This window comes from Clytia hemisphaerica, unplaced genomic scaffold (genome assembly GCF_902728285.1).
Source record: "Clytia hemisphaerica strain Z4C2 unplaced genomic scaffold, Clytia hemisphaerica genome assembly, whole genome shotgun sequence".
Taxonomy (NCBI): domain Eukaryota; kingdom Metazoa; phylum Cnidaria; class Hydrozoa; order Leptothecata; family Clytiidae; genus Clytia; species Clytia hemisphaerica.
The window spans coordinates 1,128,256-1,156,240 of NW_027104192.1; the positions used below are offsets into that span (position 1 = coordinate 1,128,256).

The 27,985-nt window shown below is 35.6% G+C and overlaps 2 protein-coding genes across 2 annotated transcripts; both read left to right on the forward strand.

The window, feature by feature from the left end:
• The first annotated feature begins 1,111 nt into the window (after positions 1-1,111).
• Positions 1,112-16,746, forward strand: LOC136815112 (tryptophan 2,3-dioxygenase-like). Its single transcript, XM_067071551.1, has 11 exons — positions 1,112-1,286; positions 2,035-2,077; positions 2,499-2,574; positions 3,418-3,488; positions 4,976-5,097; positions 5,315-5,390; positions 5,673-5,789; positions 6,903-7,019; positions 7,333-7,387; positions 16,013-16,150; positions 16,634-16,746. Exons 1-11 carry the CDS (start codon positions 1,231-1,233, stop codon positions 16,744-16,746), a joined length of 984 nt encoding a protein of 327 aa, XP_066927652.1. The 5' UTR covers positions 1,112-1,230.
• A 3,541-nt stretch (positions 16,747-20,287) lies between these two features.
• On the forward strand, positions 20,288-27,925 carry LOC136815161 (uncharacterized). Its single transcript, XM_067071611.1, has 10 exons — positions 20,288-20,487; positions 21,187-21,406; positions 21,980-22,071; positions 22,535-22,698; positions 23,144-23,346; positions 24,106-24,228; positions 24,537-25,134; positions 25,955-26,215; positions 26,509-26,682; positions 27,623-27,925. Exons 1-10 carry the CDS (start codon positions 20,326-20,328, stop codon positions 27,711-27,713), a joined length of 2,088 nt encoding a protein of 695 aa, XP_066927712.1. The 5' UTR covers positions 20,288-20,325; the 3' UTR covers positions 27,714-27,925.
• Positions 27,926-27,985: the final 60 nt, after the last annotated feature.

Below are 27,985 nucleotides of genomic sequence, written 5' to 3' on the forward strand. Positions count from 1 at the left end.
CAAAAACTCACAAAAAGATGGGATAAAAGTCTTATTTAAAAGATTTATTTTTTTAAAGGTTTGGCTGTCCTTTTTTGCACTTTGAGCCTGAAATTGTTTTTGTTTTAGAAGAGCAATTTCAAAACCCGGCGTATTTAATTTTTGAGCCTCGTATTGTTCTTATAAAATTCTTATAAAAAAGAAAGAGTTGAGTTGGAAAACATTATCAATAAAAGTTTGACTTATAAAAATAATTTGTTAGTGTCGAAATTTCTTCGCTTTGCGAAAACAGAACGGTCGTTCCGCAACCCCTTTTATGTTGATTTGTTTATCTATATCTCTATTGAAAAATTCTCTTTAAAAACAATCATCATAAGCAAAGTTATCACTAAGAAAGTTCGATGCTTAAAAATTGAATAACTTCTGAACGCACCCTGACTGAGAGATAAACATCACAAGCATCCTTTGCTATAGCTCTAATTTACTCAAATCCATGCAAATCTCGACGCGGATCTCAAAGTTTCTTCAATAAATCAAGTTTTTCTGCCTTTTATCCTAATTAGGATATAGATTTTGTCCTATTTAGGCTCTCGCATTTATCCTAATTTGCAATAGTTCCTGACTGGTAGCAACGCTTAAATAGATAAGACTCGATTATTCATTTTGAAACGAAAAAATGTATACGGTGAGTACCAAAGTGAAATCAAAGAACCAAAACGAGATTAGAAGACCAATGTAAAAAAACCGCCTCCGACGGTCGATTACAACTTGATGGAGGTTTCTCATGTTTTTTTAATGCGTAATCTCTGCCATTATGGAAGTCAACATTCGATTTGCATAAGGAATCACCCAATGAAGTAAAAGCCCGAAGGGTTAGAAGCGAATCTCCTACGCAGGATTTGAAGCAGCTAAATCCTACCTAAGTTACGCGGTCTTGAGCGGCCTTGTGGTTTTAATACGAATTTTCTACTAGATTTCAAAAAATATATCACTGGAAAACAAAGAAACCGATAAATTCAAACCGTGGTAAAAAATACGACGTATATTCTAAGGCTTCGCTTTTTCTTGCCTGAAAAAGGTTTAAAATTCGCTTCTAGCCCTTTGGCTTTTACTTCATTGAATCGCCTCTACAGATTCGAACGTTTGCTACCGTAATGGTTGGAATTATGTAACTTGACAAAACATGTAAAACGTAATAGGGTAATAGATCGGCTAATTTCTCGATATTTCAAGATACAATTATTGATTGCGATGTCGAGTAGTAAATGTCCATTAACAGTCCATGATGCTTCTGGCCAGATTGAACGGTAAGTAGATACTAAGATGCTTAAATTAGAATCATCATTGTCCAACAATCTCCATATCTCTTTTGAATTTTAAGTTTCGTATTCCAAATATAGTTAGTTTGTCTTGTCTTCGCAATAATGGATTAGAGTACGAAAACCCCGGGGGAGGGGTACTAGAGCAACATGGGTTACGGGGATGCGCTGCTGGTCAGGGTACCCTTTTTAACCTTCACAGGTCCCAGGTAGGGTCGCAAAAACACCAAAATAGAAAAATCAGTCCCATTCAGGATCACTTTTTTCGCAAATTTCGGTAACATTTTTAAAAAAACGAGTCCCACGTAGGGTCCATTTTTCAAACCTCGGCGGAGCACCCCCGTTGGTCGGCAAGAGTAGTACCCCTCCCCAGGGACAAGAAATCCCCATCTCAATCACAGAATATTTTTTAAGACCATGTCTCCATTGTGACTTGACGTCAAAACTTGTCTACATCGTACTGACGTAGGTTTTGAGGATCGTTTTTGTTAGTTTTGCTTAACCAGAAATGTTTTATAATGCTCTTTTCCAAATCTTTGGCTGATCAATACAGTATGTAAGATACCTCAAATTATAATCCTACTAGGCCCTAAACGAGAAGGCCTTTTGTAGAAAAAGACAAGTTATTTCAAACCTGTTAAACATGTTGACTTCTCAATTCAGGGTTTAAAATTGAAAACAGCGAATTTTTGCTGAGACTCTTAAAAACAATAGTAATAGTATTTCTATTTTATAGAGCACCAGTCGATGACAAAGTCACCTATAAAGACAACATAAAGGTTAATCTTGGGAATTAAAGTCTTTAAACCAGCTGGGAAATTTAAACTCATAGCCAAAACCATGCTATTCATTTTGCAATCAGTGTATAAAAGAAGAAATCATGGCATGGATTTCCAAGCTACCAGTGTTATGAACAATATTTCAGTCGGTAATTTTGATTAAGACCTACTAGTAATTCATAAAAAAGAAAAAATTATAAATTGTGCAAACCAAACACGACTTATTTTGCTTTAACAAAAGCCAAGAAAACTGTATTTAAAGTTGACGTTATCTCAGCTTTAAAAAATTTTTAAATGTTAGTTTCGTACAGTACTGAAGGAGTTCTAGAGAGATATGTGTTTACGACTTTTCATTTGCGAAATTCACTATAGCGCTTCTTCAAAAAGAATTGAACTGATTTCTATCATTTTGATATTTCAGGCAAACCCTTTGCTGAAGTTGATCACCAACCACTCTGGAAGACACGATGAAATATTCTTTCACACTTATCACCAAAGTATGTTTTGTTAACTTCCAAAATTTCTTTTCAATCGTACACACACACACACGTACATACAATCGTAACGTCCTGGTTGGTAGCAAAAAAGTTCCATACGAGTCATCATTGTACCGGAGGGGGGGGGGGGTACTGAGGCAAAATGGGTGCCGGGTATGTGCGAGCCATAAGGGTACCTTTTCTCATTCCTCAAAAGTCTCTCAAAGGGGTACAAATTCAAAAGTTAGTCTCTGAAAGGGTCCCAAAATCACGAAAATCTAAAATTTCTCTCTCAAAGGGTCACGATTTCCAAAAATTTTGACCAAAATTTGGTGAAAATCAAGCCAAAATCTGGAAAAAATGGACCAAAATTTAGGAAAAAGTCTCTCAAAGGGTCCCACAATCACTAAAATTTTGTCTCTCAAAGGGTCGATTTTTGATTTTTGGCTCGGACATACCCGTCACCTCGCAAACCTAGTACCCCCCCCGGGTCATTGTGATATTAGAAGTTCAAACTCATAGCTCAAACCATGCTATTCATTGGATTCACGCCAGTGTTTGTTTGTAAAAATTCAATAATAAGGAAATGTTGTTAAGGAAGATTTGTTTTGCGACTACAAGGGAAAGATTTATAGTTTTTAAAAAGCTTTTGGCTTTTGCTTTTTTTAAAAGTCAGTTGGCTTTAGTTTTGGATTGCTTCTTTTAAAAGTCAGTTGGCTTTAGTTTTGGATTGCTTCTTTTAAAAGTCAGTTGGCTTTAGTTTTGGAGATGTATTGAAGTTACATAGCTTGGTATAAAAAATCACAAGCTAACCAGTAAAGAATCTTCAACAAAATCAACGAATTTGTAATTTGTTATTCACAGTCACTGAATTATGGTTCCGGCAGATCATCACAGAGCTCGACTCTATACAAGTCATATTCATGGAACACAAGGTTTGTGCTGCTAAAATTTCTAGCTTTATCTGAAAAGCAAAACATATGATATGTCTTCAACAATAAAATATCAAGTTTCTATCCCTAGCAGTTAAGTGTGGGGAGCGTACTTTATTTCGGAATTGCAGAAATCCACCCTTTTTTCTTTGGAATTGCGGAAATCGGGCAAAATTCCTTCAGTATTTTGGAATCCTGAAATTGTTTCGGTATCGGAAATCCATGAATTTTTGCTTCGAAATTTCGGTATTATAAAGTTTTTATCCCTCTTTTTCGGAATTTATACATGAAAAATCAAATTTGATGGAAAATGAGTCAAAACAAGGAAAAATACCCAAAAAATCGGTACCGGAATTGCACGTATTTTTTACGGAATTTCGGAAATTTTGGCAAAATTATTCGGTATTTCGGAAATCGCAAACCCCCACTTAAGTGAGCTTTGATTTTGAACGGTCGACCTTTGCTCCCCTCATTTTTGTCAAAAAAACGACAGACAGAAAAGTCTAAACTATCTAAAGTCAATTTGATGCATTCTTTTGTCGCCTGGTACGATTGAATGTTTCAAAGTTTCAGCCTTGCTTTTGTAATAAGTCAAAATTTTCAAAAAAGGAAAAAACAGTCAAACCTTTTAAATTCGAACTTCTGTAATTCGAATCTTCTTGTAATTCGAACTAAAACATTGGTCCCCTCAATTTTGGAAATTAGTATAAAATTTTCTCCTAATTCTAATTTTTCTCTAATTCGAAGAATATTCCTTGAAGCTCGATTTAGAGAGAGTCAACTATACACGTCACTACAAATATTCTCTCATATGTCAACTGAGAAAAGTTTCACCAAAATCAAAACATTTTTAGGGTTTATATATAGCTTCGAAGTTCCGGCCTTGTTTTTGTGAAAAAAGAACTGGCTGGGACTAGCTGCACTACGGCTGCTTGTGCGTCCCCGAACTTCTGCCGCGAACGTCGGCGCCAATCATCCTGAAATGAGAGAGAGAAAAAGGGTACTATGTCCCTCCCTAACTCCAAGTGTGGAAGGGAGGGTGGGAAATTGAGAAACACAATAGCTTAAAAGGCCGAGCTAAACAAGTTAGCTCCAATTCGCAAAAGTGTGTTCAATGATTACTACAGTGACTTAGAAAACCTGGGAGAGTACTAAGGCAAAATGGGTTACGGGGATGTGCCGCTGGTCAGGGTACCTTTTTTAACCTCCACGAGTCCCAGGTAGGGTCGCAAAAACACCAAAATAGAAAAATTAGTCCCTCGTAGGGTGCCATTTTGGAACATTTGTGTAAAAAGTAGAAAATTATGAGAAAATTTTGTGACCCTTTTTTCCTCAAATTTTGGCAAATTTTCAAAACCAGTCCCACGTAGGGTCCATTTTTCGAACCTCAGCGGAGCACCCATGTCGGGGTAGAAAGATATCATGTACTCAAAACACGAATTTTATATAAAAAAAGGCTAAATTGTGACTTGTATCTTTGCACGCTACAGGTCCATCAGAATATCATGCTTATCATAGAAAGGTTGGATAGAATCATCAAAATGTTTGAAGTGCTGTGTGATCAAATGAAAGTCATGGAAACGCTCAATCCCCTTGAATTCGTCAACTTCAGGTAATTGTTTCTAATCTATTTTATGATAAGGAATGTTCAACAGGTCTATTACTTGGTCTTGAGTATTTCTACGATCGTCTAGAGCACAGCTTCATTTTTTTAATTTCCTTAAGACTTATAATTATTGTTTTTTCCAGAGCTCACTTAAAGAAAAAATATAAAAGCTTGAATTTTGCTTCTCATAAACACTACTCTTTTCACACCTCTTTCCATTCAGATCACATCTGGGTCAATCATCCGGTTTCGAAAGTTTTCAATTTCGAATGATCGAAAACAAGATTGGCATCAAAAAGGTAAGCGAGCAAAAAGCAAAATTTCATGTTTTCATTCATTTTCTTTAGCCATACTCAGAGCTGCATCGGAGTTTACTCTTGTACTGCTGCTATATTTTTCAGTTAACTTGTTTTTTGTAATCGGCACAAAAATTCCTGAAAAAACTGTCAGTATTTTGGTGTTGACTTCACTGGAACCGATAAAATTATCGGTACAACCGTGTCGATTTGGGAACTTTAGCTCGGACATACTCGGCAGCTAGCGAACTTAATACCCCAGGTTCTTACATCATTACGTCTTAGGAGAGCCGCATTCTACACAACCAAAAACATTACAGTGAAGTTTTCAAGAAAGATCCTGAGACATTGGAGAAGATTGAAGATACGGAAACTAAAGAATCTCTCTTTGATCGCGTCAATGTAAGAATGAAAGTGAAACTAAAGTCAAATTTTTGCTTTCATGGGATCAAAAGAATTAGTAGCGAGTTTAAGTATTGGAGGATATTGAGTGTGACAGTAAGTGAAATCGACACAAAACAAAGTCGATAGTTGGTATACCTATACCTCGTTTGCTCACAAACAGACAACAGTATTTTGATGTTTTTACCGTCGTCGAGCAAAGTGGACGGTGATTTTCAACTTTGCTTTATGTCGATTTATCTCGAATATGTATTCGTTCATGTAAACTCGCTCTTAATTCGATGGCGTGGTAGACATGGTAGAGTGCAAGTTTACTTCCCTTCCAACGTTATATGATACTTGATAGTTTTAGATACTCTAAGAAAATCATAATGGCTAGTCGGCAATTAGTTGATTTTTGGGAGTGCCCCCGTCAATCCTTTGTCAGAATATCATTAGTCATGTATGTGCAAAACTTTATGCTTTGTCACCAAATGCAGGATTGTTATGAAATTCGCAACTTACAGACTAGACTATTGAGGCCGATGGACATTATAAAAAGTTCTTAGACATGTTGCTAGAGTATTGGAGACACAGCGCTGGCAAAAAAATACGAATTCCGAAAGTCGGGTTAAAATGGCTGAATAAGCAAGTTGAATCATTACTTTAAAAAAATTCACCTTAAGGGAATAATGAGAACGTGGGTTGTGTGAAACTTATTCGACTATTGGCTTAATCAACCTCATTTTCTTTTTTATTCTGCTTTGTCAGCATAAGATACGTGCCTCCTTCCTATATCATAAGAAATAACACCCCCTTCTCACAGGCCCACTGGGACCCCTTCCCACTGGAAAAACTGGCCAGAATTCCGTCCCCAGTGGAAAATTATACTTCAATTTTTGTCCCCACTCAAAATAATCTGATAAACCAATCTGCAGTGCAAACTATTATGCTATTTTGCCCATCCCCAATGAATTTAAATCCCCGCCCAAAGAAATATCAATCCGTATCGAGTTTCAGTCTGTTATTATTATCCCCACTGGCTGAAAGGGTTGTGAAATAGCGTAAAAAGTCTTTAACCAACCTTATCGTCTTATTTAGACAGAAATTATTAAATTTAATTTTCCATTTTAGGAATGGTTAAAAGAGCTTTACGAAAGCTCAAATGAAATCGTCCAAGATTTTTTAAACAACTTTTCGAAGGCATTTATTAGCCAACCAACGTCAAAGGAAAATTCACAGGAATTCCAGGTAACTAACCTCAATTCAATCAGCTATAGTGAAGTCTCTTTAAGTTGAGCCTCTATAACTCGAATGTTTCCTTAACTCGAACAAGTTTTTTAGTTTTATAAACCTTACTCCATAACTCAAACAAATTTTGTGTTCCCCGTGCGTATTCGAGTTATAGAGACCAAAGTCTTACCAAAGTCTTAGACTATTGGAGTATTTGTACCTATTTTAAATTTTTAGACTTGAAATGTAAATAATAACTTAGTACTAGCAAAACACAATCATCTGTTGGTGTTAGTAGTGTTTAGAATAAATTGTAAAACTTATCTTGTAGGATACTTTGAAAGAAATCACTGATACAAGGATTTATGATCAACTTCTAGCAAAAGGTCTGTTTTTTATTCCCTTAATCCAAAAAACATGAAAGTTCCATAATATCATTTTAACGTTCAGGGATATCATATAACGTATCTCCCCTACCGTTTTCTTACTAAGCATTTTCAAACAAAAGAAATTTCAGTTTCCCTCCACCATCATGCCGCGCACGTACATATTTTGAGAAACTCTTCAGTAGGTATAATGTGAGAGTTTGAACACAATGGGTATTGTTAACATGAATAGAAATGAATGGGTATTGTTAACGTGAATAGAACACAATGGGTATTGTTAACATGAATAAAAATGAATAGGCATTGTGTTAGAGCAGAAACAAATAGGCATTGTGTTAGACCAAAAATGAATAGGCATTGTGTTAGAGCAGAAATGAATAGGCATTGTGTTAAAGCAGAAATGAATAGGCATTGTGTTAGACCAAAAGTGAATAGGCATTGTGTTAGAATAGAAATTAATAGGTATTGTGTTTACTTTAAGTCGATAAATTTAAAACGACGAGGCATGAGTAGAGCTGAAAATAAATAAGCATTGTTTTATATTGCACTTTGATTAAAACACCAAACATGAGCAGAAATGAATAGGCATTGTGTTAGACCAGAAATGAATAGGCATTGTGTTAGACCAAAAATGAATAGGCATTGTGTTAGACCAAAAACGAATAGGCATTATGTTAGAGCAGAAATGAATAGGCATTGTGATAGAGTAGAAATGAATAGGCATTGTGTTAGAATAGAAATGGATAGGTATTGTGTTTACTTTAAGTCGTTAAATTTAAAACGACGAGGCATGAGTAGAGCTGAAAATGAATAAGCATTGTTTTATATTGCGCTTTGATTAAAACACTATCATGAGCAGAAATGAATAGGCATTGTGTTAGAATAGAAATGAATAGGTATTGTGTTAGAGCAGAAAATGAATAGGCATTGGGTTAGACCAAAAATGAGTAAGCATTGTGTTAGACCAAAAATGAATAGGCATTGTGTTAGACCAAAAATGAATAGGCATTGTGTTAGACCAAAAATGAATAAGCATTGTTTTATATTGCGCTTTTATTAAAACACTGAACATGAGCAGAAATGGATAGGTATTGTGTTAGAATAGAAATGAATAGGTATTGTGTTTACTTTAAATCGTTAAATTTTAAAACGACGAGGCATGACGAGTAGAGCTGAAAATGAATAAGCATTGTTTTATATTGCGCTTTGATTAAAACACTAACATGAGCAGAAATGAATAGGTATTGTGTTAGAGCAGAAATGAATAGGCATTGTGTTTATTTTAAATCGTTAAATTTTAAAACGACGAGGCATGAGACAGTGGTGTATCTAGGAATTTTGCAAAGTAGGTCAAAAATTTGAAGCCGAGTGGTTGCAAGTGCTTGGAAAGTCTATATTCATGCATCTCGCGTTTATTATTTTTCATTTCATCGCTATCTGGAGTTATTCTATGCAATATTCCACTTTTGTTGTATCGCACTCGTACTTTGCAAATTATGAGAAAATTTTTACTCAAAAACAGGGTTATTCTCACGTTTTCACCACCTTTTTACGCTAATTAACCGCTTGTGGTAAAAAAATAGATTCTGATGTGGAGCAATGTCTGTTTCCCCCAAACAAGAAATATAGATGAGTTATAGTTGAGTTTATAGGCCTATATATCCCTAAAATTAATTTTTATGTTTTGAATTGAATAGGAAGTAATTAAATGGTGTCAAATCATTTCAGATATTCATTTTCGCTCACAACAACAACCAAAAAGCAGGTAAAAACAAAGTATTAAAAGACTTTGAAAAATGCTTCGTTTTTGCTAAAAAATAACCATTATTAGTTCAACTTAAAGCAGTGACAACTGGTGCTGATGCTTAATACCCTGACTATCAATTCTTAGCAATCAATCCACAAGAATTAAAGCTATAAGATCAGTTAAGAAAGTCACTTTGAATTTCACAAAATTTCAGATCAAACTCAAAAGTTAACTGGATCGCTTCAGCCAATCTCAGCTCTGTAAACTGAGCTTCTCTCAATAATAAACTGTAAAAGAGATCAGTTAGGAATGTGAATTTAGTATTGTTTTTTTATAAACTCGACAGAGAAGCTGTACGTAGGCCTCATAGCTATTTGCCCGATTTTTTCAGAGATTTTAATAGGTCGTTTCAGTCATTTCTAGCTATGTCTCTCGGCTTCATATTATCTCTAAATGAAAGGCGCCAGAAATATAAGCAGTCATTGAAGGTCATTACACGTGAATTTTGAGAGAAGTTGAGCTCGGTAATAATATGATCCCGATTTGCTAGGGCGGAAGAGGTCAAAAAGGGTGTTTCTAAGTCACTCGGGCGGGGTGATATGGGTCGGGCGGTATTAGAAAGGTTTTCAGATTATCAAAATAAAAGCCTCTAAATAGCGAAAGGTTCACGCGCAAAACATTAGGGAGGGCAAAACTGCGGAGATAAATCTTTAAGTCAAAGTTTTAACTACCGCACGCATAAAATTGGTAAAGTTGATACGCAAGACATGGCATCTGAAGGAGAAGTATCATAAAAGGAATAAGAAAGCCTGTTTCACAATTTTTCATAATTTCCAATTTCTCGGAACTATGCATCTTGACCTACTTGACCTACCCTGAATACGCCTCTGTGAGAAGAGCTGAAAATGAATAAGCATTGTTTTTCACTTATTTAAAGTAAATCAAGATATAATTTTTGTGCTTTGATTAAAACACAACCTATAAAAGGATGAAAATTGCTCATGTTTTTTTCTCAGTTTTTACCTTTTCAAAGTTGGAGAGCTGTTAAAGGAATAAACAAAATGGCGACTTTTAAAGAAGATACTTCAAACACCAAATGATATGAACAACATTGGCGACAAGGCATCGTACGGAACGCCGGAGGCGTTCCTCGCCCAGCGATTTCAGTTAATGATGTGAATTGGAAGAAAAAATCCAAGGGATTATATAATCTCAAATAAAGATTAGTTAATCCCAAAGAGGGATTGGGTAATCTAATAAAGGGATTCGGTAATCTCTAAAAGATTTACTTGAATCAGGTAATTACAAAGAGGGATTAGGAAATCTTATAATAGGGGTTAGGTGATCTGAGATAAGGATTAGCTCGAATTAGATAAACCCAAACAGAGATTAGGTGATCCCAAACAGAGATTAAGTGAAGGATTAGGTAATCTTAAACAGGGATTAGGTGATCTCCAAAACATATTAATATGGGTTCAGTATAATCCCAATTAAAGATTAGGTAATCTTAAACATGGATTAGGTGATCTCAAAAAGGATAGCCTTAGATTCAGTATAATCCCAATTAAAGATTAGGTAATCTTTAATAGGGATTAATTAATCCCAAACAAAAATTAGGTGAAAGTCCCAAAATGATTAATAGAACAGACTAGAAATGTAGAAAAAGATCAAGCTAGCTTAGTCTCAAAATCGATTGTAAAGAAAAGAAAAAAAAGACACGAGCGTATTCAATTGAAGAAGAAGAATCCAAGATCCTAAAGAGAAACCCGATATCGGATTCCTCTTGCATTTGGACTATAAATTGGCAAGAAAAGATTCCATTTCTTCATAATGTTTAAAACCAAGGGCGATGATGTATGAATGTGACGATTGCGAAAAGACCTTTTCCACAAAAAGCAATTACAATCGCCATGCTGCAAAAGCCCACCCTGAAGAATCTGAAGAGGAAGAAGATGAGGATTATTCAGACAGCGATTCAATGTCCAATGATGAAGATTCTGATGACAGTGAACAATCTCAAGGTGATGAAGAAACGATAAATATCTGGGAAACCATGTTCAACGAATGCAAAGAGACTGGTTATCAATTAATGAAATTTATAAAAAAGCTCATAAAGCCATCATGCAAACTTTGCAAAGAGTTAGAGACGAAGAAGATATGGACTTTGAGGAAGCATTGGATTTTGCCATTGAAAAACGTCGGTCTTTGATTCATCGACAAATAATTCAATTTTCAAATGATGTTAATGAATGAATGAAACGAATCGATCTCTGTAATGGACACTTGTATTTTCATTAAAGCTCTGAATATATTGCTCTCTGATTAGATTATACTTGTATTTTATTTATTTGGGTCAATCATTTCACCCGAGGTCAAGCATTTAGCGTAAGGTAGGGTTACTGAAACATCATGATAATATATATGATGCTCTAAGTTTCAGCTACGTTGTTTAAGAATAAACGTAACAGGACAAGGATGTTAGCACTTTAACAAAAAGCTAGAAGAAATGTATAAATATAAATAAAATGGAGTATTGTAATAACAAAATGACCAAAGCATCAGTAATTGTGATTAAAGAAAACAATGATGTCTTATTTTTAACTGTAAAGAATGAATTTTTTTGAAGTTATTTGAGGCTCATTCAAGTGTTGCGTCACTTTATTTTATTAATCATTTTGGGACTTTCACCTAATTTTTGTTTGGGATTACCTAATCCCTATTAAAGATTACCTAATCCCTCTTTGGGATTACCTAATCTAAGGCAATCCTTTTTGAGATCACCTAACCCATGTTTAAGATTACCTAATCTTTAATTGGGACTATACTGAATCCATGTTAATATGTTTTGGAGATCACCTAATCACTGTTTAAGATTACCTAATCCTTCACTTAATCTCTGTTTAGGATTATCTAATCTCTGTAAGGTCTTTTCGCAATCGTCACATTCATACATCGTCGCCCTTGGTTTTAAACATTATGAAGAAATGGAATCTTTTCTTGCCAATTTATAGTCCAAATGCAAGAGGAATCCGATATCGGGTTTCTCTTTAGGATCTTGGATTCTTCTTCTTCAATTGAATACGCTCGTGTCTTTTTTTTCTTTTCTTTACAATCGATTTTGAGACTAAGCTAGCTTGATCTTTTTCTACATTTCTAGTCTGTTCTATTAATCATTTTGGGACTTTCACCTAATTTTTGTTTGGGATTAATTAATCCCTATTAAATATTACCTAATCTTTAATTGGGATTATACTGAATCTAAGGCTATCCTTTTTGAGATCACCTAATCCATGTTTAAGATTACCTAATCTTTAATTGGGATTATACTGAACCCATATTAATATGTTTTGGAGATCACCTAATCCCTGTTTAAGATTACCTAATCCTTCACTTAATCTCTGTTTGGGATCACCTAATCTCTGTTTGGGTTTATCTAATTCGAGCTAATCCTTATCTCAGATCACCTAACCCCTATTATAAGATTTCCTAATCCCTCTTTGTAATTACCTGATTCAAGTAAATCTTTTAGAGATTACCGAATCCCTTTATTAGATTACCCAATCCCTCTTTGGGATTAACTAATCTTTATTTGAGATTATATAATCCCTTGGATTTTTTCTTCCAATTCACATCATTAACTGAAATCGCTGGGCGAGGAACGCCTCCGGCGTTCCATATGATGCCTTGTCGCCAATGTTGTTCATATCATTTGGTGTTTGAAGTATCTTCTTTAAAAGTCGCCATTTTGTTTATTCCTTTAACAGCTCTCCAACTTTGAAAAGGTAAAAACTGAGAAAAAAACATGAGCAATTTTCATCCTTTTATAGGTTGTGTTTTAATCAAAGCACAAAAATTATATCTTGATTTACTTTAAAAAAGTGAAAAACAATGCTTATTCATTTTCAGCTCTTCTCACAGAGGCGTATTCAGGGTAGGTCAAGTAGGTCAAGATGCATAGTTCCGAGAAATTGGAAATTATGAAAAATTGTGAAACAGGCTTTCTTATTCCTTTTATGATACTTCTCCTTCAGATGCCATGTCTTGCGTATCAACTTTACCAATTTTATGCGTGCGGTAGTTAAAACTTTGACTTAAAGATTTATCTCCGCAGTTTTGCCCTCCCTAATGTTTTGCGCGTGAACCTTTCGCTATTTAGAGGCTTTTATTTTGATAATCTGAAAACCTTTTTAATACCGCCCGACCCATATCGCCCCGCCCGAGTGACTTAGAAACACCCTTTTTGACCTCTTCCGCCCTAGCAAATCGGGATCATATTATTACCGAGCTCAACTTCTCTCAAAATTCACGTGTAATGACCTTCAATGACTGCTTATATTTCTGGCGCCTTTCATTTAGAGATAATATGAAGCCGAGAGACATAGCTAGAAATGACTGAAACGACCTATTAAAATCTCTGAAAAAATCGGGCAAATAGCTATGAGGCCTACGTACAGCTTCTCTGTCGAGTTTATAAAAAAACAATACTAAATTCACATTCCTAACTGATCTCTTTTACAGTTTATTATTGAGAGAAGCTCAGTTTACAGAGCTGAGATTGGCTGAAGCGATCCAGTTAACTTTTGAGTTTGATCTGAAATTTTGTGAAATTCAAAGTGACTTTCTTAACTGATCTTATAGCTTTAATTCTTGTGGATTGATTGCTAAGAATTGATAGTCAGGGTATTAAGCATCAGCACCAGTTGTCACTGCTTTAAGTTGAACTAATAATGGTTATTTTTTAGCAAAAACGAAGCATTTTTCAAAGTCTTTTAATACTTTGTTTTTACCTGCTTTTTGGTTGTTGTTGTGAGCGAAAATGAATATCTGAAATGATTTGACACCATTTAATTACTTCCTATTCAATTCAAAACATAAAAATTAATTTTAGGGATATATAGGCCTATAAACTCAACTATAACTCATCTATATTCTTGTTTGGGGAAACAGACATTGCTCCACATCAGAATCTATTTTTTTACCACAAGCGGTTAATTAGCGTAAAAAGGTGGTGAAAACGTGAGAATAACCCTGTTTTTGAGTAAAAATTTTCTCATAATTTGCAAAGTACGAGTGCGATACAACAAAAGTGGAATATTGCATAGAATAACTCCAGATAGCGATGAAATGAAAAATAATAAACGCGAGATGCATGAATATAGACTTTCCAAGCACTTGCAACCACTCGGCTTCAAATTTTTGACCTACTTTGCAAAATTCCTAGATACACCACTGTCTCATGCCTCGTCGTTTTAAAATTTAACGATTTAAAATAAACACAATGCCTATTCATTTCTACTCAAACACAATGCCTATTCATTTTCACTCTAACACAATGTCTATTCATTTCTGCTCTAACACAATACCTATTCATTTCTGCTCATGTTAGTGTTTTAATCAAAGCGCAATATAAAACAATGCTTATTCATTTTCAGCTCTACTCATGCCTCGTCGTTTTAAATTTAACGACTTAAAGTAAACACAATACTTATCCATTTCTATTCCAACACAATGCCTATTCATTTCTGCTCTAACACAATGCTTATTCATTTCTGCTCTAACACAATGCCTATTCATTTCTGGTCTAACACAATGCCTATTCATTTCTGCTCATGTTTGGTGTTTTAATCAAAGTGCAATATAAAACAATGCTTATTCATTTTCAGCTCTACTCATGCCTCGTCGTTTTAAATTTATCGACTTAAAGTAAACACAATACCTATCCATTTCTATTCTAACACAATGCCTATTCATTTCTGCTCTAACACAATGCCTATTCATTTCTGCTCTAACACAATGCCTATTCATTTCTGCTCTAACACAATGCCTATTCATTTTTGGTCTAACACAATGCCTATTCATTTCTGGTCTAACACAATGCCTATTCATTTTTATTCATGTTAACAATACCCATTGTGTTCTATTCACGTTAACAATACCCATTCATTTCTATTCATGTTAACAATACCCATTGTGTTCAAACTCTCACATTATACCTACTCTCTTCGGTTGATTGTGCTTTGTAAGCAAAAAATAGACGCGTCATCTTTACATACCTTATCGGGGAAAAAAATTTTAGGAGAAAGTGACAACATAGACCTATGGTGACAAAAATTTTGAAGGGGTGACGAAATCTTTCCCCGACGGAATTTATTCCCAGCATTTTATCACCCGACCAAAACTTTTACCCGATTTTTTTATCCCCGACCAAAGTTTTACTCGATTTTTTTCCCCCAACCTAAATTCAAATCCAAATGTTATACGCCTTTAATAACCGAAATTGCTGCTTTAAACGTCGAATTGTGAGTTACATTTTCGAGCTAGTGAAGGAAACCATCTCATTTGGACAATTTAGTCGGATGGAAGTGACGAATTTGAAAATTTTGGTTGGGGAAAAGTGACGAAAATGCCTCTAGGTGACGAAATTTTTCCCTGACTAATACACTCTTCTCGAGATACATAAATTTATTGTTGTCCTCGTTTTCAAACAGATTTCATTGCTATGAAATTATACATTTAAAGCAATTTAAATTCCCAAAAGGCAAACATTAACTCTAAAACAAAAGTACTTGAAATTCAAAATGTCTCATGAGGTATAAACAACACAATTATTATTGTGAATATGTAATTTTATAGCAATGAAACCTGTTTGAAAACAAGGACAACAATAAATTTATGCATCTCGAGAAGAGTGTATTAAAACCCCGACATTTTTTTCCTCGATAATATCTCAAAAAGAATTCATTCTCTGACACGAATTAGGTTCCTCGATTGGCATTCGTAAACATCTTCAGATAGGTTTTCTATTGTTTTTGTAAATATGCAGAAAGAGAAACTCTCTCGAATGAGGCTGCACTCTAAAGAAAGACTTTTTCCCTAAGGTGAACGAAGGCTGAGTTGGGAGTCCTTCGTAACAGCTTTGACCATCCAATATCAAGGAAAGTTTGGTTCGTTTAAGAACGAATGGCAATTACTAAATCTGTTGATGGACTTGGATCAAATTTTCATGAAGTGGAGATGTAAGGGAAATTTTTCGATAACGCACGGTCAAATATACATATTCTACTCTAACCAAAATACTTATTGATCATTCCACAAAATAAAGGCTATTTCATAAATCATTTTAGTGAAAGACGCAACTGCTGCTTTGTTTTGAAGCCATTGCTACACCCCTTCTCACAGACCTACTAGGAACCCTTTCCCACTGGAAAAATTAGCCAAAATAACGTCCTCAGTGGAAAGTTATACTCTAATTGTTGTCCCCGCTGAAAATAATCAGATAATCAAATCGAGGGAGATTGAAATCGAAAATGGATATGGGGGGCTTAAGTTTACCGACAAATTAGGCCTTTACATTGCTGAAAAATACACCAGAAGTGAATAAAATCAAGAGAAAAATTTATATTTTCTAATGTTTTGAATATACAGTTGTCTTTAGGATGACTTGACTTCAATCTCACGGACAGTTTTAACCTCGCGTTCTATGTCCTTTTTTATTTTAGTCGTGCATTTGAGTTTAGTTTATCGCCAAATTGGAGTAAAACGCGGAACTGTAGGCTCATCGGGATACTATTACCTACAGAGCGTCCGCTTACGGTTTTTAAAGAAATCTTAATTAAAAGTTTTTTAAGATCAAAACGTCTATACATAAATATTCATTGATGAATTAAATTCTTAAAATATATGAAAAACTGTTTGCCCGATACAAGAAAGATCTAATAGAAGAAATTGTTCATTTACTTTTTTCGATTTCCATCAACAATCTTTCCTTTTAGTGAACGTTATCATGTGTTCAAAGATTTGTTTCGACTTTCATCCTGCTTGATTCCGGAAAAACTTTTTGAGAAATCCTTCTCGTCGTGAGGATGACGCATGAGGAGAACAGTATCAAACCACGCAAGAAAGGACTACAGAAAGTTCTTGTCAGGTTGCTGAGACAAGGGTTTTATTTTCAGAACAAAATATCAAACATTTATGAATAATGCGCCATAGATGTATTGTATACACTTCAAAGAAAAAGGAGTTCCTTGATCTGAAAGTATCTATGAGTGTAGACGATGCTATCGTCCGTATAATATATCATCATGATATATTATTGTATTGTTTGTATATTATAAAACGTAATATGTTGCGCGGCGGATAGAGTCTGTGACAACAGCTACCCCCAAAAAAATTCCCGTCTTCACGTTTGTTCCTCTTAGATGAAATTCGTCTTAGACTATTGCATAGTCTACTATGAGTGAAGCATGAGATTCTGTCTAATCTGTAATTTAGCTTTTAAATTTTTGATTTTAATGACTTACTTTGCTACACAAATTTGACACTCGCAGCAGGAGTTTTGCTTTGTTTTTGGTAGCCTGGCGAATAAAAAATTAACTCATGTGAATTCTAGATTCTATGCCGGCGAAATCTTAGCGAGCCTATGTATTAATTAGCGTGAACATGTACCTTAAGGTTCCAACCATAGTGAATTTTCAATATATAAATTTCTACTTGATGTAGCACACAAAACTGTTATACATTTTCACACAAAAATGCTATACATTTTCTGTTAGTCCAATTATCCTTGAGTCTGAAAATTTGAGAATCGCAATGAAAAAATTTGATGAAGAAGAAAATGAAGACTTTTGCGAAGAATAGTATTTCAATTTTGAAGAGCTTATTTTCGGCGAAGAAAAAATTATTTGAATTTTTTTTGCGGTAGACGGTGTATCTTTCACCAAACTAAAAATAGATTTTCGGAAAATTTTTCTAAAAGCTTTTTGTCTCTTGAAAATATTGTCTTATCTTGAAAATAGTGCTTTTTGACCAATTTTTCATCCCAATTTTTTATAGAAAAACAGCCATATTTTTTGATTAATACAAGAATACGGTGAAGGAAAAAAAGCATCGGAGAAAATATCCCATCCAACTTAACCTATACTTCTTTTATTCCATGTATGTTACAGAATTGAGAAGATGTTGGACGAGAAAACGAAGAATCACAGATAAAAGATGTCAAAAAGCCCGTCGTAAAAAAACGCAGTGAAACATATAGCTAAGAATACATTGCTCGGTATTCTACTCTGTAAATATAAGTTATTGTAATGATTTTGAAAATATTTTTAATATCATATTGATTGAAAGCAAATTCCCTTTTTTCTGCGAGGAGAGGATGAATGGAGCTTTCAAAAAACATGGTAAACCAAGTATCAAAAACAATTTACATCTGTAAAGCTCTCCCTTTTTAGGCATGCGTACATCCGAATTTGTGTTCTTTGTAAAAACTATGCAAATACCTTGCATGGACTGAATGTCTGGAAAATAGTGGATAATTTTAACGGATAATCTGATGATCTAGGCTTCTGCTCATCCTCTAGCGAATAGATTTCTTACATAGGAAGTATTTCTGAGGTCTGCTATTCAGACTACGGATGATCGAGAGAAAAATACCATTACATTCTAGAAATGTCCAATATGTTTCGGCCAGGGATTGTTTTCAAGACCTTTTGTTGTCAAATTTGACGTTTTTTGTGACGTAGATTTATGAGCCTGCTGTAAAAAAAAACTGGATCCTTATTTGGAATGTTCCAACCCATTTAAACTATGTTCAGGCATTACAGCAACCTCGTATCCATAACGATTTGCTTTTTTAGCATGTTGCGAATGGATTCTCACGACCAAAATTATTTAAAAAAGTGAGAATAAGGCTCGGAGAGGCACTCATATGGTCCGACCTACGGCATGTGCCGTCCTTTAGGGTAGGTTTTTCGAGACCCTCGAAATGCACTGTAAGGGTGTACTTTTGATAGAGTGTCTAGAGGGTCTTCTTTTACCCGGACATTACACTGTAAGTGTGTTTTGGGACTGCTGAATTACAATCTGACAGTAAAAATCTGAAGCATTTTTAGTAGTTTTCGATTTGTTTTCCACATTATGATCTCGGGCTCATTTTTAGGTGGTTTCAGCAAAGCAAAATCAAACTACACTGTAAGGGTCAGAAATGCTCGATATTGCTAAAGTTATATATTTTATTAAGAGAACGCTCTTAACCTAAAAGTAGCACTTTCATAATTTTCGCTTTTTTTCAAAAAGTTTTATTATCTGTCAGAAGGGTTAGATGGAGGTCACAAAACCTAAATATTGACGTCGAAATTATAGAATCGTATATCTACTTTTGTACCGTGTGCAAAAAATATTGTCTACAAAGTCTGGATGATTTTTGACCATGATTTGAAAGAAAATATGACTGGATTGCTCATCTTAGCTGGAACCCAAGCATCGTTCATCCGTTTCTATCTCTTTTGTTCACAAATTAACATCTTTCTTGGTACTTTGATCTATTCGCACCTAAATTGTAATAGAAATCACGAATTATTTTTAATATCCATTCCTCTGGAAAAGTTATAGATTTTCCAGTGACGTAATGTTTTATGAAAATATCACGTTTGATGTCTAATATAATCATCATAGTGCTAGACTCCCCTGATGTAGGTTAGCCGCAAATTCACGTAAGCAGCTATAATACTTAGTGTCAAATGATATGCTGAGAAGGTGTTTTTGAAACGATTTCAAGATTGGTATAAATAAGACAGACTATAGAGTTTCCACTCACTAATCTAGGTTGATACATTGTAATAGAAATATAAAGAGTTTTTAAGTTTTCAGGATTTCTTCTTAATTTTCATGCGGAAAAAATCGTTGATTTTTCTTGATGATTTGAGTATTTAAACGGGTCCCCAAAATACATAGATGAAAAGTAAATTTCAAGAGGTAGTTATACGGCAAGCAATTAGGTAGAATTGGAAAATGGACTGTTTTGATATCATATCAATGTCTATGAATAGTCTCTTATTGCTCCTTATTTTCTACTTTCCTATCTTCTATTTTGATTTTTTGTTCAGTTTCTATGTATTTTTGAATTACGCCCGTACCGGTGAAATCAGAGCTAATTTGATTCGATTGATGACTGAAAGATATGAATTTGGTTGCAGAATATTTTTGACTATAAAAACACTTTTGCATGAAGAAGCATGAAGAAGGAAGTCGAGAATAGTGCGAGAATTTTGATGAGAATTTAATTTGCGGATGAAGGAAAAGATTTCGGAATATTCGCAAAATTTTCTTTGAGCCAAAATTCTTCCTTTTATTTAAATATTGGAACAATTTTTTTTTGCATCAGCTAAAAATTGAACTATCAATAAAAATTATCAAGATGAGAACCAACTTTATTCTTGGGTTGCTACTGTTTGTTGCAACCATTGCAACGATGTTGAATTCTGCAGAATGCAAAAAGGGGAAAGGACCAAAGGGGAAAGACAAAGGACCGAAGGGTAGAGATCGAAAAAGTCGGAAGAAATTCAAACTTGAACCAAAGGTGAGAAAGATTATCTTTTCTTATTACAATAGTCACCCTACAAATATTTTTCACAAAACGCAAATGTCCCTGGCTGACATATCTACCATCCAGATGCTAAAAATTTTCATCCAACATTCTAAAGCTCTGAAACTCGGGAAAGTTTTTCAACATTTGGAATGTTTAGATTACGGAATTTTGCAAGACCACGTCAAGGATTTTGCAGCAGAAGGGTCCTCGTCTTCGGGGCTTGGCGAGTCGAACTGAAATATTTTCAAGTTTACGCGCAAGGGTATGTGAACCCAACTAGGGCGGTGGCACATCAAAGGCCGACTATCATTCCTCTCCGATGGGAAATTGACCCGCCCTTTTAAAGAGCTTTAGCGTGGGCAGCCGCCAATCCACCATTTGAATATCAGATAAGCCATGTTTTTTAAGTAGACCACAATTCGATGCTGGAAATTTGATCAATCAAAACCATTCTCTCTCCTCCTCGTTTCCCGCCATGCCAGTACAACTATGGCTCGATAAGCAAAGATGGTGCATTTTCTTGCTTTGCCATGGCTTAAGAACAACAGAGTCTCTGTCTAGTGCTTTTAAGATAGCTGTGGGCTTGCGAGTCATCAAAACTCACCAAATAACGTCCAAAACATCAACTTAACATACAATTACCTGAAACAACAAATCAGTTTGTTATCAAAATCTTTTTTCACTTTTTAGAAATACTTATGGGACATTGGTTATTCATCTGACCCTGAAATCGAAACGGAAGACCCTATTCTCGATTACCAAGACTTTTTTGGTCTACCGCTGACCGGTCAACTTGATTACGTCACTATGCGGACAATGGAACAACCAAGATGCGGCATGACTGATCCGATAGAAAGATTCAAGGATAAGAAATATGGAAAAGGGAAAGGTCCAAGACGCGGTCGGAAAGGTGATGGTCGTTTTTTAAAGAATAGCTCATTACCTCACACCCACATAGACGATGCTATCGTCCGTTTTAGAGGGTCAGTAACCGCAGGAAAATATATAAGAGCATAGTCGTGTGACAGTTTGGAACAAAAGTAAACACCTCCGCCACTGCTGACTCCGCCCGAATTTATTATCACTTCTCCTAAACTATTCCCTTTTTTAGTGATCTTGTGTAGACGATAGGATCGTCTAACACCCAGACAGAGCCACTTGGACCTTAATTCTACTGAGGGACGTTGGTGCTTTCAAGAGCGCTTTCAGAATCTTAAAAAACAACTAAACGGTTTCGTTAGAGTTTTACAGTCCTATGTTCCGATGTAAGAAGTTCTACGTCATAATTCAACGGTCATTCTATAAAACGTGGATAAAGATTTACCCTATTTTATTAAAAAGCCTTCAAGGATTTGATTAGCCCGTTAGTTTTTTTTAAGATTCTGATAGCGCTCTTAGAGGAAACAAAAGTTTCGCTCTTCAGCGGTGTTTACTATGAAAGGACAACAAGTATTTTTTGACTTCATGAATTTTATTTACAAAGGAGGCAAACCAAAGAAATATCGAATCCACCGCGGAAAACGTTTCCTTCAACAAGGAACAAGCTGGTTACCGTTATTTGAAAAGACTGGTGAGGTAAAACCATTAAGCAGTTCACCAAATAGAAACAGGCCCGGGTGCTTGGGCAAAAAGGGGTACGGGGATGTGCTGTGGGTCAGGGTACCTTTTTTCAACTCCATGGGTCCAAGGTGGGGTCGCAAAAATACCAAAAATGAAAAATCAGTCCCTCGTAGGGTGCCTTTTTAGGGAATTTACAGAAAATGAGTCCCATTTTTCAAACTTCAGTGGCACACCCCCCTTGGTCGGTAAAGGTAGTGCCCCCCTCCAGGTACGCCAAAACAGCGTCCATCAAACCCTCCATAACATCCATATTGCGTTCATTTGATGGTCGTTAAAGCAAAAGCTGCTGTGCCCCGGTACTGGATAGAATTTTCAAGATAAAAGACCCATAAGGGTCTGTCATACTGTTTAATTCCTCGCCCTTGATCAATCAGAATGCAAAGTGGTAAATATTTATCATTTTGTTGTCTGTCTTTAGAACAAGCTGAAATGGACATTATTAAGTACCGGCACACAACTTCTATCACGTGAAGAAGTTCTTGTAGAGACGAGAAAAGCATTTCAATTTTGGGCTGATGTCACCAATTTGATTTTTGAAGAAGTTCCATTGGAAAATGTTGATAAGAAATATGCAAAAGATGAGTAAGTTGTTGGTGGTTCACTGGGCGAAATAAGAGATTTCCAATCCTGGAAATATCTTGAAAATATGATATTTCCATATACATTAGTAAAGTAAAGTATATTTCCAAAGTTTAGGAAATATCATATTTTCAAAATATTTCCAGAAGCTAAGTGGGAGATGAACATGTCACTACTAATTATTTCATTAGCTTTTTATTGTTGGTAATCTCGAAATCATTGCGACTGGACCTGTTCGTGTGTTGCTCGTCCTTCTTGACACGCCGTGCTCTCCTATGGGCTGACATCGACCCAATCTGTAAAAACACGTCATTTTGACCTAACTACTTTACTGGAGCTACTCATCCTCAATTCTAGTGTGGCTGGTTAAAAATATTCGATTTTCGTGATTCAAAGTATGTATCATAAATCTTTTGTAAATCAATTAACATAACTTGATAACTTTCAGCATTGAGATTTTGGTGAGTTTTGGGAATGAAGACCATGGTGATCCATATCCTTTTGATGGCCAAGGTGGAACTCTCGCGCATGCGTTCTACCCATTGTCCAATGACGGATTATCGGGTGACGTCCACTTTGATGACGATGAAGATTATACAATCCAATCGGAACAAGGAACCAATTTATTGTGGGTTGCTACACACGAAATCGGTAAAAATCACTAGCCCAATCGGAATAAGATTGTTTGGATCTTTAACCAACCTACTAACTATCAAACAGTCTTAGTATCAAATCACTATTCTTGATATGCGTAAATCAAAATGACGTCATATTTTTTAACGGAAGCACTCAAAATAAGTCGGATTTTGACCTCCGTGTTTCTATTTTTAGTAACAGAGAGGGGTCAAATCCCGGATTTTTTCGGGTGTTTCCGCTAGAAAAATGACTTACGCATATCAAGAATACTCTTAGTCTACACAATAGACAGCTCCAGGCTTTTAGGCCTTAGTCTTAGTCGTATATAGGCACTGCTATAGGCTGCCACTAGTAGCTCCCACCGGGAATTGCTTATTAATAGGTTTAAACATAATAGACAACTTTCACAAAAGATATTTATCAATAGAGTCTAAAACACAGCTGATTGGCTTAGGTTTCGAAACTCTCTATTGTATCATTAAAACCTCAGTGCGCATGCGATTTATCCGAAGAATTTCAATATTCAAAACAAGAGCAGTGCTCATATCCCGAAGAGTAGAAGTTTTACTCTCGAAACGAAGGAAGATATGACGTAGCCTAGAATACTCTCAGGTCTTTATTAGGACCCCCTGTTATAACTATTATCAGATGTCAAAAGCCCTCATTTTTGTATATACAGGTATCCGTTTATTCCAACCACGCCCTCGCTGAAAGTATGTTTAGGATATAAGAAGGTTAAGCTAGCAATGAAATTAAGAAATCTTCTTTTTTCAGGACACTCACTTGGTTTGGAGCATTCCAATGTAAACGGAGCTTTAATGTATCCAGTGTACACAGGGTATAGACCAGATTTTGCACTAAATATAGATGATATTCTGGGTATTCAGTCAATATACGGTATGTTTTATCATAGTATAAGAAAGCCGCGGCTTTCTTATACTATGGTTTTATAACCCTTCTTAAATTGTCCGGTTGATTGTTAATTTTCGAGAATAAAGCTAACACAGCTCACTTCGAGGATAAGATTGTTTGATTGTCCAACGTCTTAAATTATTTTTTTCTTTACCATTCCGTAATATAAAGAAATAGTGTTCAAATACCACTCTAACCCAACTAAAAGTTATTTACAGTTGATAAGAAAAGCTTGATAAAAACAAGATATCTGTTCGGTAAAATCTTTCAAGAGCAAACTATAATTGATCTAGGTATCAAAGAAACTCCCACAACAACGACGATCACCCTTCCCACAACATCGACGACCACCCTTCCCACAACATCGACGACCACCCTTCCCACAACATCAACAACCACCCCTACAACGTCAACGACCGCCCCTACAACAACAACGACCGCTACTCCGATAACAACAACGACCAACCTTCCAACTACGACGACAACTCTTTCAACGACAACGACACCTATGCCTCCCATGACAACGACTACCACTACAACTACTTCAACTGACCCTATTACAACAACAACTACGACAACAACCACTCCTCAGACAACAACGACAACGACCACCCCTCCAAAAACTACGACCACCCCTGACCCAGTCCCTCCAGTAACAAAACCAAAATGTCCAAGATCACTTCGGCCTCATGCTTCTTACTACAACAAGAATACACAAACCATAAATTTATTTACAAGAGATAGAATCATCACTTATCACAATGATGGTCGTTTAACAGAGGGAGCTACATTCTCACCACAAGAGAAGAGAAACTTCATTAGCCACCGCATGGCTTCCACACAAATTCAATATAAAGGAGAAACTGTGGAATTGCGATTTGTTGGCAGGAGGTGAGGCACCATCGCTGAAAATAGCAAATACACCCGGATTTAAAACACGGTGGGACCCCCTACCGAATCCTTCCCCTCTGAGAAGATTACCTAGAATCTCACCCCACAGGAAAACTACCCTGAGCTCTTATCACATTGAATTAATTTTGAAAATACTAGGGTTTTAGAATTTCAATTCCCATTGGAACAAGACTTCCTTCAGTCAATATCGTGATCGTGCAAAGTTAGATAATAAGAGAAAAAGGAGAAGATCGTGCAATTCTTTGTTCCCGTTATTTCAAACAACTTTCAAGAAACAGTGCGAATACACCCTTCCGAAACGTTTCAAGAGGGTCTCTGAGATAGAGGTGTTAAAATCAGAGAACCCTCTGACATACCCTTTAAAATTCTTATATTTTATTATCTATCTATTAGTCCCCCGAGGAATATGCAAATGATAAAACTCCCTTCGTTACAGATTACAGTAAAAGATAATGCTTGGGGATACGAGAAGTTTTTTTCGTGTTGGTGCAATGCAACATGCTCCATCTCACCAACACAAGAAAAAAAGTGTGTGTACCATGGTTTCTTTTTTTGTTTTATGGGACAAAAATTGAGAGAAATACCCAAAAGACACGCTGATTTTGTCCCTGGGACAAAAATGAGATTTCACTTTTATTGGTAGAAAGAAAAATGGAGTAGAGACATGAGAAAGCGTTCCAGGTTGGTGGGATGAAGCATGTTGCATTGCACCAACGCGAAAAAAACTTCTTGTGTCCCCAAGCCTATACAGTTCTAAATACATGGTTTGTAATCCATAAATTTTCTTTTTTTTCGACAGTTACTTCATCATCAAAGATTCAGAAAAACCAGTAGGCCCTTTCACCTACCATGCAATGAAGAAGCCTAAAGGACATAAAGGGCCCAAGCGGCGTAAAGGGTCCAAGGGCCACAAAAAGAACAGTCGAAAAGGAAAGAAAGAGAAAAAAAAGCCTGATTCTAGGCTAAGCAATCCATTGAATATTGTTTTACCAAGAAACCATATTGTAACGGCTGCAACTGTTTGGAAAGGTGGAAAGCTGTATCTGTTTGCTACATCGAGGTAAACAATTTGATTCTATTATTCCATTAACTGTTTGACTTCAGAACAATGTTTCCAACATTGTCAGCTGCGGGAAAACCACAGGTAGACTAGTGACCTGGGAAATCATACACTGGTTTAACTTACTAAATGTGGTTCTTATACTACTACTTTTGCAGAGGTTCAAACTAATTCAAAGGAAAATTGATACGAGAAAGCCATTCTCTGATTTAACCTGAAATTTAAGAAAGACCGAATTTACAAGCTCAAATTTAATAAAATTCTTTTATCTATGTTTTAAATTCATCCTGTAGGTATTACACACACGATTTGAGGAAAGGAAAAACACACAAGAAAAGTCACACCTTAAAACATTTGGTCAAGCGATATCGATTGAAAAGCATTAATGCAGCTTTCTGGAATGAGAAGAAGGGACATTTGGTTCTTTTCTCCAGATCATCAAACTATTTTTACATCCTCCATGACCGGTAAGATTTTTTTTCCCAATATTCATCATTTCACTTCGTGCAGAATAATTATACAACACCCAACCCCTCGGATTTTAAAATTCTTATTTACCTTTATGAAAAACTTTTTTTTCTCAGTTTTTTACTCTCTGAGCAAATTTGTATGATTGAAAATTTACCCTTAAAGCTTTTTTCACATACACGTAAAATTTTACCTTAGACCTTACGTAAAATTGTTCGTCTACATCGTTCGTCTTACGTAATCGTTCGTCTACATAATGTCGGTGACTTTCCCAAAAGACAGCCTTACGAATGATTTTCCGTAAGGTCTAAAGTAAAATTTTACGAGCATGTGAAAAAAGCTTAAAAGCCGCACAGTACGTAGCCTCTCTATTCTCTATTCCAACACGTGATTTTTTTATCATTCTGTCCACGGTGTCGAGGAAAAAGCCGTGGTCGTCTGGTACTGACAACACGGTACACGTGCTGTGGCACGCACCTTGGATGAGCGTTCCCTTTCTCGGGAGTCATAATAATCAAGCTTTTTGTGTGAAATGATGTCAGGTCGTAATTAATACAAGTGCCCTAAAGTATTAATTGGGTTAATTGTTTCAAGTCTAAAAAAGAGCGAATAATAGAGACATAGCTTAACATCGGTCATGTTATACACCCCTGCCTCACATTCCCTGTAGAGGTAGAAATTTCTTTTGATCTTTTGTCCATACATTATAGACTGCTAATTTCTCCCATTGAATTTCAAATGGATAAAGAATTCAATTTTCTAGTTGGGCTGAAATTGTAGGGTAATTTTTCCATCGGGGACGAAATTTAACGAAATTTTCCGGTGGGTAGTGGATCCAACCGGGTCTGTGAGACGGGTGTTATTATGAATCATTGGTTGAAATGTCAGCACTATGAAGTTCTGTGGATTTGTTTCATTTCTTTTGTAAATATTTTTCAGCCCAAAGAAGAGACAGAAGAGGGTTGAACGAAAACCACTTCATAAAGAATTGCGTAAAATACCAGAAAACAAACGATATTGTCGATTATAAAAAGTTCAGGTGAAGAGAAGAGGTGATATCAGAATTTTCATGAGAACTAAAATCGATGGAACTAACTAAATCATAATGAAAAGTAGTCTCTAAAACAGAAAAAGAAAATAACATTTCACAACGTCAAGTTTAATTTTGTAATATTTAATTTTTACAATACAAAAATATACAATGCTATATAATATAATACATTATCTTTGGAAAAGACCTAATTGATTTGTTTTTGATAATTTTATACATTATACACGTTTTTTTTTTTATTAGAACATCTA

Coding starts and splice junctions, on each gene's coding strand:
- LOC136815112 (XM_067071551.1), top strand. CDS start 1,231: ATGTCGAGTAGTAAATGTCCATTAACAGTCCATGATGCTTCTGGCCAG. Junction 2,078..2,498: donor CCTATAAAGACAACATAAAG/GTTAATCTTGGG, acceptor TTGATATTTCAG/GCAAACCCTTTGCTGAAGTT. Junction 5,391..5,672: donor ACAAGATTGGCATCAAAAAG/GTAAGCGAGCAA, acceptor ATTACGTCTTAG/GAGAGCCGCATTCTACACAA.
- LOC136815161 (XM_067071611.1), top strand. CDS start 20,326: ATGAGAACCAACTTTATTCTTGGGTTGCTACTGTTTGTTGCAACCATT. Junction 20,488..21,186: donor AATTCAAACTTGAACCAAAG/GTGAGAAAGATT, acceptor TTCACTTTTTAG/AAATACTTATGGGACATTGG. Junction 26,683..27,622: donor TTTTACATCCTCCATGACCG/GTAAGATTTTTT, acceptor AATATTTTTCAG/CCCAAAGAAGAGACAGAAGA.